This window comes from Chinchilla lanigera, unplaced genomic scaffold (assembly GCF_000276665.1).
Source record: "Chinchilla lanigera isolate Chin_1 unplaced genomic scaffold, ChiLan1.0 scaffold00015, whole genome shotgun sequence".
NCBI lineage: Eukaryota > Metazoa > Chordata > Mammalia > Rodentia > Chinchillidae > Chinchilla > Chinchilla lanigera.
This window is the reverse complement of record NW_004955416.1, coordinates 26,581,009-26,597,358: the sequence shown is the minus strand read 5'-3', so window position 1 is coordinate 26,597,358 and position 16,350 is coordinate 26,581,009. Positions and strand designations below refer to the sequence as shown.

The window sequence follows — 16,350 nt, the reverse complement described above, 5'->3', positions numbered from 1 at the left end:
ACACATTGAAACTACAGTAGACATTGATTTTGTTTGCTGATATTTGTATGTCATGCTTGTTTAGGTACCAATGTTGTATTTGCTTCAGAAAGGTAATTTGGAAGTTTACCTTTATTTCTCATGCACCAAAGGAATTTATGTAGCATTGAAACCACCTGGTGTTTAAAGGTTTATACCTCCTGTGAAATTCGTTAGGCCTGGCACTTTTGTTGTGGGAAATTCCTTTAAAGTTTTCTGTAGTCTATAAAGTGTGATCTTTTAAAGTTATCTCTAATTAAGTCATTTTGGTAAGCTGTACTTTTCTAGGTAATTATCCATTTCATTTACACTTTCAGATTTATTTGCATAACAAGTTGCAAAGTAGTCTCAAGAATTTTTTAAATTTTTATAAATATTTTCCCATTTTATATTAGGGTTTTCTTCTTCTTCCCCTGACTGAGTTAGTGGCTTGTCTATGTTGTTATTTTTTTTTCTTTTTTTTTCTGATTTTTCTCCGGTACCGGGAACCGAACTCACGACCTTGCGCTTGCCAGGCAGGCGCTTTGCCGCTGAGCTAAATCCCCAGCCCCGTTATTTTTTTTTTCTAGAAACCATAAAAACCTATTGTCCTCCTAGTCTCTATTTCACCAACTTATGAGTTTATGTTTATTATTCTTTGTTCCTTATTTTGTTTTGCTTTTTTTTTTTTGGTACCAGGAATCGAACTCATGACCTTATGCTTGCTAAGCAGGCTCTTGTGCCACTGAGCTATATCCCCAGCCCTGTCTTGTTTTTGTTTAAGTTTTTTTTCTATCTTTTGAATTGGGAATTTAATTTTTTTTTGTTTTTATTTATCTTTTTATGGCTATGAATTTCCTCTTGTTATTTCTTTTAATGTGTCAAGTTTTGGCATGCTATGTTCCATTATATTAATTAATTTTAAGATGAGGAAACCCTTGGTAATTTCTGAGTAACATAACTGCCCAAATCTAAAAAATTAACTTTAGTTCTGAGGAGCTGGGGATTTAGCTCAGCAGCATAGCACCTGCCTGGCAAGCACAAGGTCGTGAGTTTGATTCCTGGTACCGGAAGAAAAACAAAAAGCAAAAACAAAACAAAAAGAATTAGCTTTAGTTCTGAGTGGGTTAGCCTAGAAATTAAGTTTTGTTTTGTTTTGTTTTGTTTTCAATACTAAGGATCCAGCCTAGGGTTGCTCTACCACTGAGTTACACCCTGGCCCTTTTATTTTTTATTTTGTTTTAAGACAGGGTCTTGATAAGTTGCCCAGGTGGGACTTGAACTTGTGATCCTCTGCCTCAGCCTTCCTCAGTGCTGCAATTACAGGCACGTGTTGCTGTGCCTTTTCTTTTCTCCAAGCCTTTTCTTGTGACTTTTCTAATTGTGCTGCAAAAGGTGCCAATTTTCGTAACATTTGTGTTACTAATATCTAACAAGGTGACACATTATCAATTCATCCAAAAATAGTTATTGGAAACCTTCTATGGCCGAATCTCTGAGCCATCCAGACCTGGGGGTAAAACTAGAGACCAGGGCAATTATGCTCCTTTGTCTTTGTAAATCCCCAGTCCCCCTAAGAGGACTTAAAACAATGAAATCCAGTCATTTAGTCATTACACAGGCACCAGACTCATGGCGGTGAGGGAAGGAGGGAGGCAGGAAGCTGGGGGTGGTAGTTTTTGTCTCTCCCCGTCCCCACGTCTACATGGTAACAGTGAACGCCTGGGGAGTAACTGGCGTTGGGTCGAGAGACTTGCAGATGTTCACTTATTCAAGCCCTACAGAGTTTACATTAACTCAGAGTCTGCTACTTCTATTCCCAAGAGGAAAATCGAGGCTGACAGGTAAGTGTCTTGGTCTTGATCTCATGGAGAGTCGTTGGAGTGGACCTATGGCACCAGGCACTGCGCTGTCTGCGCTATACTCTTGTCTATTTCATCTCGTGAGTTTCCAAGCTAGTGGCACTGTGGGAAGAATGCGGAGGTTCATACAGAAGGAGCCTTTGGGCCGCCCCTGACAGAACACGACTGAAGCTGGCTCAGGCTTGAAGGGGCATCCACAGCCTTGCGGTTTCCAGAGAAGGGCGGCATCTGGCCCAGCAGGCAGGGATGTAGTTTAGCCTCCCCGAGGAGCTGCGGGGGCAGGAGGTAGAGCCAGGAGGGCTTTCTCCGCCCAGGACTCCACCACACCACTCTGCACCTCCTCTTGCTCCACAGCAGTGTCCTCCCCAGTGCTGGAGACCATGGCTGCCATCGCCCTTGGCTTCCACCCTGACCCCTGCACCTTTTCTTTATCTCAGCCTGGAGGACTCAGGGGAGGACTGCTAGGGCAGCTGGAATCCAGTGCCCATCCCTGGGTCAGTCAGCGAGGCCGAGAGAGTAAACGCTGTGAGAACAGGGTGCTTCTATGTGGAGAAGCCCAGGGCAGGCTCACTTTACTTTGGAGCATGTACGATGAATACAGTACGAAGGAGGTAGCCCCTTTCCCCAAGAGTATCCCAGACTAGTAAGTGGACAGTACACGTCTTGGCCTTACCGAGGCTAGTGAGTGGGAGGAGTTACAAACTGAAAGCTCCCAAGTGTATCGTATGCGAAGTTCCACACGACAAGTCCATACTGGGGTGTATGGGAAGGAAGCTTTTAGACTGGAAGAGCCAAGAATTCCAGAATTTGGAAAAGGGAAGGAAGAAGGGAGTTCCGGAACAAGACAGCAAAGTATGTTTAAGGAACCAAGAGCAGCTGGGGATTTAGCTCAGCGGCACAGCGCCTGCCTGGCAAGCGCAAGGTTGTGAGTTCGATTCCCGGTCCCGGGGGAAAAAAAAAGAAAAGGAACGAAGAGCAGTTGCAGCTGATTGTCTGCCGGGGGACAGGGAGTGGGACGATTCCCTGAGGTTGACACAGATAGGCACAGAAACCTGAGCAGGTCCTCAAAAAGAGCTTCACACTCTCCCTGCTGGCTCTTAAGGAGGCTGACCTGGATCTCACACCCCAACACAGGCTCAAGGCCAGGCTTGCCACTGCCAGGGATGGCTCATACGTTATCCTCCATCGGCAGCCCTGCAGATCAGACCTTCACAGCCCTGTCCTACAGAGAGGAACCTGAGGATCCCGAATACTGAGTCACTTACCTCTGGGCAGGTCACCCTTAAGTAAAGCTCAGCTCTTTCCTTGGTACCACTGATTGGCCAAGTGGCCTTAAAGCTTCTGAAGCAAGGTCACCTAATGAATTAGTCTCAGGGGCAGGAGCCCTGGGACCTGCATGTTTGTCAGTTTCCTGAAAAAGCTGAGAACAGCTGCTCTGGCCTGCCCCGCCACCCGCAGGGTTGAAAATCAGCTCAGCTTCAAGAAACTCTCTGGTTAGATCACCCCTAAAAACCACAATAGAAGTCGGTGACCTTTTTTCCCTTGAGTTTGGCCTGATTACACATCAGACCCGAAAACAATGACTCGTGACATCTTAAGGATGGGTGGCCCTTGTTCTGAATCAGAGAGAAAGACTGAATTTGTGTGTGTGAAGCTTGTGCGTGCTATGGTATATGAGGTCCTCATTTCTGCTCCCCAGGGTACCCATCTGAGGGCAGGGCTCCGTGAACACCACGGCACAGACCGACTTTAAACACTCCTTTTGCATCTGCTGCTGGTTGGAGTTTCTCAAATGCTGTAATTAGCCCTGGGGTCTGTGAAGCCAGCAGCTTCCTAAAGCAACTGGCTGTGTGTTTCTCTTGTTTTCATCGCAATAGCTGCATCCCCTTAGTCTTCAACTCAGTAGCAGGAATCCACTGGGTGTTGGCTTTTCCAGATGCACCCTGCTGTTCTGAACAGTCCAGACGTGGGCCTCTCCGCCTGAAAAACAGGAAGGCCGGAGATACAAAGCAGACAGCAGGATTCAATTACCGAAAAGGAAATAGTATTATTGATCTGCCTTTCAAAGGCATCTGCCTGCAGGGAGAACTGGAGAACTCTGTTGGCTCCAGATGGAAATTTCCCAGCGCAAGTTCCCATCATTTTGCCGTGTGGAAAGCTGGTTTGATGCTAGGATGGGTGTCTTTGCTAATGTTTTCATTTAGGTGAAAGGCTCCAGGGAGAATTTCTGAGGATTCTTCCCCAGGTCAGTAACATCCCAGGACACACAGGGCCCCAGGGCAGTGTGAAGTCAGATTTGGATCCAGCTTCAATCTGGCCTCCAAATTAGAAACTGTCGTTGGCAGGCTTCAGCCTGTTGGCTCAGTGGGCCGCAGCTGTAAGCACTGAACATTTCGAAAAACAGTAACGTCACTTTACATGACCCCTGTCTCCAAAAAACTCAAAGCCCGCTATAATGCATCTTTAAAAGAGAGGAGCTGGAACATGGTTTTTACTCATAGGTTGTGAGCAAGAAAGTCAGTGCCACCAAGTTCTTCTGTGGGCCTAGATCACGGCTGCAGAACAAGCCATCCTCCTCTTGCTGTGTGCCCGTGTTCCTGTAACTGGCTACACACTGGCTACAGTTCGTGTCCTACAATCCCTTCAGTAGCCCACTTTTGTTTTGCTTTACCTTTAACATTTTGGGTGTTGTCCTGGTTGCCCTCGGTACAACAGGAAACCCAGAAACAAATTTAGAGTCCCCAAGGAACCACCACATCAGCCTCCTCCCTTTCAGGTGTAGACCCTCGGTGGTTTCTCCATGGCCCTGACTTTTCCAGTTGTCACTGGCTGATTCACTGCTGGGCTGCAGCAATCCACTTTGTTTTTCTCTAAGAGGCAAAGGCCACGGTGGTGGGAATTCCATAAAATGTCCTGTTCTTGAGCTGAGAGATGCTGCAAGACCCAAAGCACTCGTTGCTTGAAGGTGTTTGTGAATCAGCTGATCCGAAAATGACAGCTGACCTTTAAAGGAGTCAGGGTCATTCACTCTTCGCCTCCTGTGGGGCAAGAGTGGACTCTTCCTTGCAAGCTATCAGCTGGGCACCAATGAGAATTTCGGGTCCCCTGGCATCATCAGCTGCAGGAGGGAGGAGCTCTTCTGAAGCCAGGTCCCCGACAGCCCAGGCTCAGCGCCTCCACTTGTGCTGTCCCTTAGGAAGCACAGATGGGCAGTGGACACAGACCCAGCTACTTTTGTTCCTCCAATATCAGAACTCATATTGCAGGCTTGGCACGTGTGCAGTGCCCCAGAAGTTCCTCCACTGGCATTATGGTCTGGAGAACCATGGGTCCGATAAGCCAGCCAGGCCGAAGGCTGTCTGGTGACTTGGCAGAACTTCACTGCGTGTAGGAGAACAGTGAGCTTATGGGTGAAGGACAGGTGTGGAGGGGAAAGCCAGTCCACTGAAGTGAACATTTAGTATATCCTCAAGCAAATTGAAAAAGCAGCGGTCAAATACGGCAAGTTCAGGTGGCACCAACTCTAGTAGGACAGGAGATCACTGATTTCTGCGTCATCAGAAAAATGTGCCAAGGAAAGGCTTGGCTGCAGAAGAGCCCGCACCCCCTCCTCTGGCCGGCCCTCCAACAGGCCACTCTGACCTTCACACAGCAGGCCCGCTCTCCTCTTCAGAACCAAGCCGGCCTTTGCGTTTCTGCGCACAGCAGGCTCCACGCCATAGCGAGTCCTGCTGATGTGCTTGTCTCTACACATTTGTGTTGCAGTTGTGCTGGAGAAAGATGATGGTAGCTTGCTCCAAGACAGTGGCCAGGGGATGGAGCAAAGTCGTGGGGGAGTCGAGGGATGGCAGGAAGGACATAGAGCCCACGGCACTTGGCAACCTGGAGGTGAGGAGAGAGGTCGTGGCATCCACACTCAAGGGTTGGCACTCAGGAGATATCAGGAAGCCCCTAGCAGCTGCTGTGTGGGGGGTGGCGTTTGGGCTTCCCTCCCATCCTTCATTTCCCATTTCCCTCTACAGCCAGGGGTCCTCTTCCCACTTACCTGCGTTTCTCCCACGGGAGCCTCCCGGTCCACCGCCCGCCCATCCATGCATGGACCCTCAGGTCTTGGGATTAGCGGCCCTCCGAGGAGGGGTCCAGGGATCTGTGTGTGAGAGAGACAGAGAAAGCAGGTGGAGGGTGCATTTCCTCAAACACCTGGGTTTCTCCTCCCTGGGTCTCTTCACCACCTCTGCCTCCTCCTTCCCCGGTGGTCTCCATCTCTCTGCCTCGCCACCCTACAGTTCTCAACTCTGGCATCACCTCCTTTGTCTACCACCCGCCCGTACCTCCCCTTACTCCCTCACAGCCCCATTGCTGTTCTTCATCAGGGCTATCACAAGTTGTATTGACCGTTCATTTATGCGGTGCTGGTGGCCCCATCACACTGGAAGCCTAAGAGTTAGGCACACATCACCGAGGCGGGCACAGGGTTGGCAAACCGGAGGTGCTCAGCCAGAACGGCTGCAAAAAGGAAGCCACAGTGGGTGTGGGGAAGAGGCTGTCCCTGAGGACGAGGCTGAGGGGCGCCAGTCCGCGCCTGACGCTGTCTCCACGGAAGAGCACCGTCCGCCGGATTGGATTTTGGTTGATCCTTTCCACTTCTGAAGTTCATAATTTCTGTCTACCTTCGAATGCTTAGTAAATGAAAATATATTTATATTTCCTTAAGTTTTGAAATCATTTCACACTTCCATGTATGATGGTTTCTGGAGTCTTTTCATATTAGCTTTGGGGATTGACAGGAAAACAGAAGCACAGTTGGTGAGTTTTGGGGTAATTCCTCCTCTACGGATGTAACGTAGCATCAGATGATACATGTAAGGAGAATGAGTGATTTCAGGTCCTTGGCATTAGAGTGGTTCTTACAATTTACCTTTCTCTGGCTTTCTTTTAAATTCCCAATCAAGAAAATAGAAATTGTAATGTGATATACTTGGTGAGGACCCTAACCAGGAAAAGAATAGGCCTTTCTCCATGTCTTATCTTCCAGTCATGTAGCCTTGTTATTTAAATGACTCTTCAGCTCTGGACCCTGGGGGTCCTGCCTCTATTAACAAATAGGATGAGTTCTCTCAGCACTTTCATTACCTGAAAGTCCCCAGTGGGAATGACTGTTCAATTCCAACCTGAGCTGGAGGACCAGGAGGAGGAGACACCACCCATCCACCCCAAGGAGTGGTTGCACATTTTGAGAGACCCCTCCAAAACAAATGTCTTTCCTTGTCAGTTTGATTATTTGACATGTGTATGTGACTAAGCCAGAGTGTAATTTTGTTCAGCTCACCTCCACCCCATAGCTGCCCCAAGCCATCCTCTGTCTACCCTGGGAAGTATGTAAATTCAAAAGCACAGCAATAGGACTCAGCTTCCAGGCTCCTGAGTACTTGGAGACCTGGCTTTTAAACCTCAAAGTCATATAAAAAATCATTTTCTAAAGTTTGCATCTAATGCTTCAGATTATTACTGTTTTCTTTTTCAGCACCAGAGACTGAACCCCCAGGGCCTTTGCACTGAGCCACACCACCCCTTTTAATTCGGAGACAGGATCTCCCTAGGTCACCAGGTTGCCTACACTGGGCTTCAACTTGTGACCCTCCTGCTTCAGCCAGTTTCTTTCTTAACTGCCTTAGCTTTACATATGACCCCCGAGAGAAAGCAGCAGATACTAAACAGTATACTTCCTGCTGTGGACCTTACCTGGCGTGTGGTCTTGAAGATTTCCCACATTGTGCTTACGGTGGAGCTTCCTTACCGTAGCACTCAGTAACTGATGAATCACTGAAGCCCTATGCTCCAACCGTGTCTTAAAGCTCCATATTAAAATTTCCTTGGGGTTTGTGCTTGCTCACTTATTTAAGCATGCATTCATTTAGTAACCACATCTACCTGGGTGCCAGGGACTGTGCTGGACGCTGGAACACAAAAGGGAGCAAGAGGAACACGGTGGCTCAAGGCCAGTGTAAAAGCAATGTTCCCTGCTGCCTTCCTGCAAGGAAGAGAAAAGCTCCCACTTTGTCGTTGAGGAAATAACTGAAACACAAGTGACAGATTCTCACAGCCCCTGATATGAAATCAGAGAGTAACAATGATATAGCAGGTCCCGGTCATTCATCTGGAATCTCAGATTTCCATTTATTCTCTGTAAAGAAAAGCGAAAAGCATCATATGGTGGGTGGCTTCAAAGAGAAGCTCATTCAACAGTGCAGGACATCTGTATTTCTGCGGAGAATGTTCTAAGGTCAAGGTTTGGGGGTTCTTTACTCAGCTCAGCCAGATACTGATGATGCCTGACTCCCTGTAGATTCAACTAACATTTACTCACTTTTATTCTGCTGATGTCACTGTTTACAGCAAAAGAATCGAAACGCCTACTTCCCACTAAAGTGCTTAAACACATTTACCTAAGAAGAGCAGAATACTGCAAATTTATTTTATGTTCCTTAAATAAATTACAGCTATTAAAACAGGTTCGAGGTAAAGTTTGTAATGGGCTACTTTTCTATTTACAGAAGGTTAGCCGGGTGCATGGCAGCTCACTCAGTGTACACTGCCTGGGCTTTACCCCCTTGAGGTTGTCATTTGAGTGATTTTTGTCACCTTTTAAAACTTCCTTGGGGGCTGGGGATTTGGCTCAGCGGCAAAGCGCCTGCCTGGCAAGCACAAGGTCGTGAGTTTGATTCCGGTACCAGAAGAAAAACGAAAAATGAAAAACAAAAAAAAACTGCCTTAAAGGCAGCTCTCACAGTGTCACCTGTCACGGAGCAAGGAGCCTGTTGAGAATCTAACTGTAGAAGATGAAGTCTCCCAAGGTGATATCACCCCTGTTGGAAGTGGCCCATAGGCACGGCTTGGACTATTAGTATCTCACTGGGGCGTCAGGTCGGTGAACTCACCCTTGTTGCTATCAGCATGGGCAGACTGAGGAAGAAACAATGGATCTTCAGCATTTCTGTCTTTTCTTTAGTACAATTCCAAGATTGTCTCTGGAAAAGGTTCATTTTAGCTTTATAAAGCTGTTTTCAGAGCTTTTTGAAAAAGTAACAGATTTTACTAAACCAATGTCAATAAATACAAAATCTTACATACCATCATAACATTAGAACATGTAGTTTAAAAGGTTATTAAAACGACATTTCATTATAATTAGACAGTAGGCTAGGTGCTCCAGGGAACACCCGCAGTCTTGGGAGGCTGAAGTAGAGGATTACAAGTTTAAGGCCAGCCTGGGCTATACAGAGAGGGTTAGGCCAGCCTGGACAGCAGAGTGAGGCCCTGTTCCAAAAAAAAAAAAAAAAAATGGGCCAGGGATGTAGCTCAGCGGCATAAGTGCTTGCCTGGCAAGCCTGAGGTCATGAGTTTGATTCCTGGTACCAAAAAATAAAAAAAAAATAAAAAATTTTCTAAAATGGGAGCAAAGTTTGAAAAGTATGAAGAAAATGTCAGTTTGCTCTGTTATTGAGCTTGTTTCCTTTTCAGATACATACATTTGTTTTTCACTTAACATTTCAAAAATGCTTTTCAAAGAAAATTAATTAAAAATAAAAAGACATCTGTGGAAGCGTGGTTCCGTTCATGGATGGACCAGGTTCTTTAGCCTTGGAGCCTGCCCTGGCCTCTATGGGTGCTGTCATGGTAAGTGGGATTAGGCAGGGGCCGAGGATCTGGCCCTCTCTTGTTCTCACATCAGCTGCGAGTTTAGGCAAATCTCCTTAGTGGGAATAAGTAGACTTTCTACTTAGTCTTGTAGGGCCTGGAGGTAGGAGGAGGTGCCACTCACATCTCTAGGGCTTGATTATTGAAAAGGGTCGCTTTACTCCCAACCCCAATCCCTTCTGACTTCATTCTCTACCAACATAACGTCACCAGTGAAAATGATCAGCACACAAGGCCTAGAAGGAGTGGGGGTGGCTCGTAGAGCCATCAAGAGTTTGTATGAGTCCCACCAGTGACCTCCTCATTCTTCCTGGGAATTGGAAACTACTCAGTGAGCAGTATCTCTTCTCTAGAGAAGAGGAGACCAGGAAGAAGATGCTTCAAATCACAGAAGAGGTAGGATGGAAATTCCTCCCATGTTTTAGATCTTAGAGGCCATCTGTTAAGGCAGAGTGAACTGAGACCCCAGATTGTCTCAAGTAATCAGGCTTGTCTGTAAAATTCTAAAGCCACAGTGAATGAATTAACACTACGGCACGCCGACATCAGCTCGTCTCATAATGAACCACATCAGAGGCACTCATTAATATGTAAACAGGGAAGTTGGAGTGGGTTTAAAATCAGACCTGATCTCTTACATGCAGTGAGGGTATTTCTGGTGTAGGTGGAGATAGCAGAGTCCGGCAGCAGGAGGGGTGAGCGCTGAGAGCCCTCCTCTCCCTGACTATGGGTGAGCAGGGGAGGTGGGCTGGCCTCGGGGCTCACTGTCCCCTCCTCATGCCTCTTTGCTGCTCCACTGTGTGCAGGAAGCTCTGCCTCATGGAGGGGGAAGCCAGCTGCTGTCAGAAACGTGTCCCTCCCCTCCCCTCAGGGCAGCAGAGCTTCCTCCAGGTTCCTGAAGACCCAAGGTCACAAGAGCCTATCTGTAGATGAAAGTGACACTGGCTGAGACCCATGGAATGTGCTAGCTCATTGCCTGGGCCAGGCCAGGCCACCCGCACGGATTTAGAAAGTCAGAAGCTTATTGGACAGAGGGGCTGGGATCCTGGTCTTGGCAGAACTTGAATTGCGTACTGAAAAAAAATAATCGGAAGAGGTTACTACTTCCTGGTGCTGTACCATTCAGCTAAGAAATAGTGAATATTTTCTGTTATTTAAAAAATTCATCATATTGTCTGATATTTTCTTTCTTCAAAAGATAACCACACTGTTAGATTCCAGAACCACATTCTCAATTCCTTAGACTTAAACAAGCATTCAGACAGTTTGGATATGTTCCGCAGCTCACAAAGACAGAACATTTTGGTTGCTTGCATTTTAATTTTCTTGAAGACCTAAAATTGGTTGGCAGATCAGAATGAATACAGTCTTTAGTATTATGTTCCCAAACTGTCACACTTTTTTTTTTTAATTCAAGCTGTTACCCATGTAGAAAACTTAATTCAATATTTTAAAAATATATTAAATATTGCACATATGTGGGAAAGTTTGAATAACAAAGACCTTTGAACTCACTATTAACATAAAAAACATGACCTACACAGGTGAAGTCTCCGGTATACCTACCCATCCATCCCTCATAACTGTCTGGACTTTGATGTCATTCCCATGCTTTTTACAACTTTTCCTAGGGTTTTGTTTTGAATATTTTAAAACCTCATAGTATATGCATTTACTTGAAACTTTCTTTTTCCTCTTGATGTTATAATCATGAGGTTGATCTGTGTGGATAGGCATATGATTATCAAACATTTCATATTATGCATATTGTACATACGATACCATGCACATGAATATCATTATAATTATCCTTATCCACTACTAAATACTGTTCTACAAAGAGGTTATTTTAACACCATTACAACATATCATTTCTGCCTTGGACAAAGCTTGATATCATCAGGGTATAATTTTTGTAGTCCGAAGTGGCACTTAAGTTTTTGTCTGCGTTTCTGTTATTAGCAAGACTAATTTATTATTGGCCAGTTTTTAACGTTACTTTGACTAATTTGTTTGTATCTTCTGACCATTTTTCTTTTGGGAGGTTGCTATTGTTGTTTCTTTACCTTTTAAGAGTTTTCTACATATTCTGAACCCTTAATTTTTCTCAACTATGTGCATTACAGATATCTTCACTCAGTCTGGATTGTCTTCATACTTTGCTTATGGTGAATTTTGGTGCAAAGATGTTTGGCATTTTCGTAGACTGTAGTTCAATTTTATCAGTATTTTACTTTTGGTTTGTCCTGATCTTATCTAAGAAATACTTCCCTGCCTAGAGATAGGGATATTCCCTAATATTTTCACCTAACAGCTCCCCAATTTTGCATTTCACAATTAACTCAGTATTTCTGGGCTTCCTTTTTGTGGTAATGTGGTAAGGTTGTTTCCTTTCATTTGCAAAACCAGTGGTCAGTACTATTCATGGACTAATCCACCTCTTTCTCACCGGTCATGAAGGCCAGTTCTGTCGTCACTCCCTGCCCAGTGATCCAGTGGCACGTCTGTCCTGTGATGAAAAACACACTGCCTCAATTGCTCTAGTTTTTTTTTTTTAATTGCTATAGTTTTACAAAAGACCTTGGCATCTACAGGAAAGCAAGTTCCTATCGTTCACTCTTCAAAACTATTTTGAAAATTTCTGGCACATCTTTAATTTTTCTTCTTTCTTTGAGTTTGTCTTGACCTCCTATAAATAATCAAATGCCAAGATCTAAGCAAAAGTAAGCCAAAGTCAGTCCTAGATAACCAACAAACTGAATATTTAATACCTAGTCACTAAGAAATCACTGTACAACAATGAACATAGAAAGCCCACTTAAAATAAAGCATTTAGTCACGAAAAATTTTGTTTTTAATTTTCTGGGCTTTAGCAGGAACCATTTAAAAATAGAACCCAGAGACCATCCTCTGCTCAGTATCAGTGTTTTTGCCTTTATTTATTGAAACTCCTTTTAAATGTATTTTTACATTGAGAGTGTGTTAGGAAATAGTGGAAAACTGTACATTTGTCTGCTGGCTTTCTCAGAAGAGCCAAGTCAAAGGACAGACTGTCCCCAAGAGAACCCCAGAAGGCTCTAATTCCTTCCCGGCCTGGGTCTAAGAATGAAGTATTCATTCTCTCATTCATTATGTCTTCTTCCATTCATTGTTCATTATTTTCCTGCAAAGTACTGTCGGCGACATTTCCATAACCTCACCATGCCTCCTTGGTGTTCGCAGTGTCTTCAGATTCAGACGCTCTTGTACGGACCACAGGACAAGAGGACCACGGCCACCCAGCAGTCGGTGGACGTCCTGTCCAAGTGAGTTGGTGTCCCCTTGTTCTTTCTCTGAGGATCACATCCCTTCCCCATCCAGAACCTCACAGGGGACTGTTTCTACCAGGTCCTGTGGAAGGTTTTGTGGAGCTCTCCTAGCTTCCATCACAGTAAGGCGAGTGCCTTTGAAAACTCTGTTGTAAAATATCTCCCCTGCCCAGACAGTAGAGAGGAATTTACTCTTGAACAATGTCGGAAGTGCAGCTTGGGTTTCAGCCTCCTGCAGGTGATGGCCCCATGCCGAGAGAGGCAGGGTGTGGCCCACTACAGCTGCACCTAGGCTTCCCCCAGCTCTCGAAGGCTGGTCCATATCCTCTCTCCTCACCAGGAAAGGCTACCTCACAGAGCTTGTGTCCCCCCAGAGTCCTGGGGCTGAGGGCCAAGTCCACCCTCAGGGAAGTGTGGCAGGCTGAAGTGGAGCTCCAGCTCCAGCCAGCAAGGAAGATGGGCCAGGGCAGCCACCCACCCGCCGCCCCGCCACCTTGCCATTCCGCTTTGCTCTTGCCTTGCTCACACAGCTGACCAAGGGTTCACTCCCTAGCTCAGTACCGAAGTACCAAGGAATCAAGACAGGAGGAAAACATTTGCATTTGATGCCCTTGTGCCGGGGTTTTCCTCTTAAGCGTACATCCCCTGCTGAGCCATCTCAGCAGAGGCTGGGGAGAAGCTGTGGAAAGGCCTGATGGGGCCACACTCACTCCCACTCTGCTTGTTTTCAGGGCACCCGAGAGCGCCGCAAAGCCATGGCAGTCTCCAAAAGCCAAAGTGGCCTTCTGCTCCAGTGCCCCTCAGCGCACTGCCCCCGGGAAGGCTAGGCCCAACCTGGCAGACTGAAACTGCCACCCATGCCCCAAAGAAAGCTTTGGGCAGGCTGGGGTGCTGCTGTACAAACCCCTCTCCAACCGGAAGGTGGAATTTAACAGTCCTTATACAGATTTTCAAGGCTGGCTGTTTGAATGTTCCACAGCAACACCATACCCAACCCCACCCCCACAGGCCACATTTTGACAGTGGATACCCTTCAAGGTGATCTTGGACTGCTCTGTGGATTTTTGTCCTTCAGCACGACTATGGCTGAAAGACTTCTCTCCAAGGTGCAACCCTCTGTGTGTAGGCAAGTAAACTGCGTGTGACTGTACAGATAGCCCCTCGCATGGGTCTGGAGTCAGATTTGCAATAGTAAGACTCTGGAAAAAGCCCTTTTCTTATAGGAAGGCAACAGCAACTGAGAATAAAGTGCCAATAAAGAGAAATTTGAAAGTACTGGCGTCAGTATGTGTTTTAAAATGAAGGCTGGGGCTCTTGAGTGTCGCTCAGTGGTAGGGTCCTTCACTCAGTGGTAGGGTCCTTCTCCAGCCCTTCTGAGGCCCTGGGTTCATTCTCAGCACTTAAAGTTAACCAAAAAAAAAAAAAAAAGGACCATCCTGGGGATCCTTTGAACCTGGAGAGGTCCACAGATACACTGTACCTTCATTCATGTGCTCAGTTGCTCATTGGAGTTTGTTGAGCACCTAGTTAGTATATACTCGACCAGTGTTAAGAACCGGGGACAGAATAATAAACAAGACACACACAGTTCCCACTGTCTCAGAGCTTGTGACCCACCATGGCACTCGATATCAAATACAGTGGCGGACCTGCTAGTGGCAGCCACAGCAACTGCAACAGAGGGAAAGAACTGAGATAACAGGGTAGGTGATGAGGGGACCTCACTTGGCCTAGGGGTCAGGGGTCAAAGGTCAAAACAAAGGTAAGCAGGATCTGAGCCCTATGTAGAGAGCTGCAGCAGGGAGGGACATTGTGCTGCTCCCTCCTGTGCCCTCGGCCCAAGACAGGACAAACAACTAATTCTAGAGGTAGCACCGTCCCTAGAGTTGAGTCTACATTGGCCTTCAGTGTCCTCAGGAGCCCCTACACACACACACACAATCACCCCAGACCCAGACCTGCAGGATGACAGGTGCCAAAAGGTGTGAGTTGTGCTTACCAAGTGCCCTACCTAAAGACATGGGTTTCAGCGTAGATGTCACTGAAGTCTGCTATGGCCTGTTTGTGCCCAAATTCATTGCTGAACGCAAATCTCCAACATGATGGTATTTGGAGGCAGGGTCTTTAGGATGTAATCCGCTCATAAGGGTGCAGCCCTGGTGTCTTTGTAAGATGTGACATATGAAAGGGGATCTTTCTTTTTACCACACAAGGACACAACTACAAGATGGCTATCTACAAGCCAGGAAGCAAAGCCTCACCATAAAGTGAATCTGCAGGTCCTTCATCCCGGACTTCCCAGCATACAGAACTAGAAGAAGTAACTGTATGTTGCTTAAATCTCCCGGGGCATGGCATTCTGTCATAGAAGCACATCTGAAGAAATGCTATTTTCATCTGTTACTTCTTCTTTTCTGTATTTCTTGGAGTAAGGGTATCTTGGATTCACAGAAACTGAATACATTTGAAAATGTATTCACCAGAAAGAGTGAATTAGGAATGTCTCACCAAATGTTTCCCATGGGTTAAATTTAACTTCTACAAGAGAGGAAGCGTACAGCTTTGTGTTTTACATTTTGTTGGTAAACATGTGTCTGCTGATTACAAACAGGTAAATATTTCAAGTTATCATTTGTTTTAAGATTCCATAATTTTTTTTCAGATTCCTAAGAAATAGTGATAATTAACCTTCAGGTTGTATTTAAGGTGACAAACTGTTCTGGCATTTCCCAGGACACTCTTAGTTGTAGTGCTAAAAATCCTACGTCTTTGGGGATCCGTTCACCTTGGGTAAAATGGAATGGTCAGTCACATCCTGCTGGCCCAGGCTGTGGTGACACTCGTGTCGTCTATAGTGACTACAAGCCAGTTGGTTTTATGCTGTGTCTGCCATGCTTTTTAGTTCTGCACTGATGATTTGAGCTCTGATTCAAGGAAGGAGTAAGCGAACTGCAACTTCCACGTACATTTTTCCCGCTAGTTCCGTCCTATCATAAAAACTTGCACAAAGACGCCTATTTGCTTTAATTAGAGTTTAAAAGAAACCACACCAAAATTGACTGGAAACATTCATTCTTTAGGAACAACGTGGATTTTTTTTTCCCTCAGATTTTTATTTCTATACATTCTTGTGACATTTCCCTTCGAGGGAACAGAAGGTTAGCAAAACCAGCTTCTTAGATGATTCCATTCTACATAGACATCTTAACCTTGTCAAAACACAGTGGGAAGTTCAGAAACATTCAATGAATCATTTTCTTGAAGTAATCATAAACAGGAAAACAGTCGCTGCATTCCCACCCTGTCCAACCACAGCGCTGCTTTCTCTTGCCTCCAGAGTGGCTGCTTTCACAGAGGAGGAGCCTGGGGTGACCTGCCACAACGGTGAAGGCGGGCCTTGCTCCTGGGTGACCCAGGGACTTAGTAACTGGTGACGACGGCTCATCAACCCTCAGAGGTGAATACTCTAGGCAGAATGTTTCCTT

General features: G+C 45.9%; 1 protein-coding gene and 1 long non-coding RNA gene across 9 annotated transcripts in view; one reads left to right on the top strand and one right to left on the bottom strand.

The window, feature by feature from the left end:
* Ttc23 (tetratricopeptide repeat domain 23) overlaps positions 1-14,140 on the top strand; it is an 81,301-nt gene extending 67,161 nt beyond the window's left edge. For 7 of the 8 annotated variants that reach the window (XM_005381623.2, XM_013512541.1, XM_005381622.2 and 4 more), the window contains 3 exons: positions 5,625-5,747; positions 12,780-12,862; positions 13,597-14,140. In XM_005381623.2, coding sequence (XP_005381680.1) covers positions 5,625-5,747; positions 12,780-12,862; positions 13,597-13,711 — 321 coding nt within the window. In that variant the 3' untranslated portion in view covers positions 13,712-14,140. The remainder of the gene's footprint in view (positions 1-5,624; positions 5,748-12,779; positions 12,863-13,596) is intronic. The other variant, XM_005381626.1, reaches the window with a different exon arrangement.
* Positions 2,621-9,153, bottom strand: LOC106148150. The gene is made up of 2 exons (XR_001233328.1): positions 5,905-9,153; positions 2,621-3,839 (listed from the first exon to the last, which is right to left on the bottom strand). It is a non-coding gene; the product is annotated as an uncharacterized LOC106148150 (long non-coding RNA).
* Positions 14,141-16,350: the final 2,210 nt, after the last annotated feature.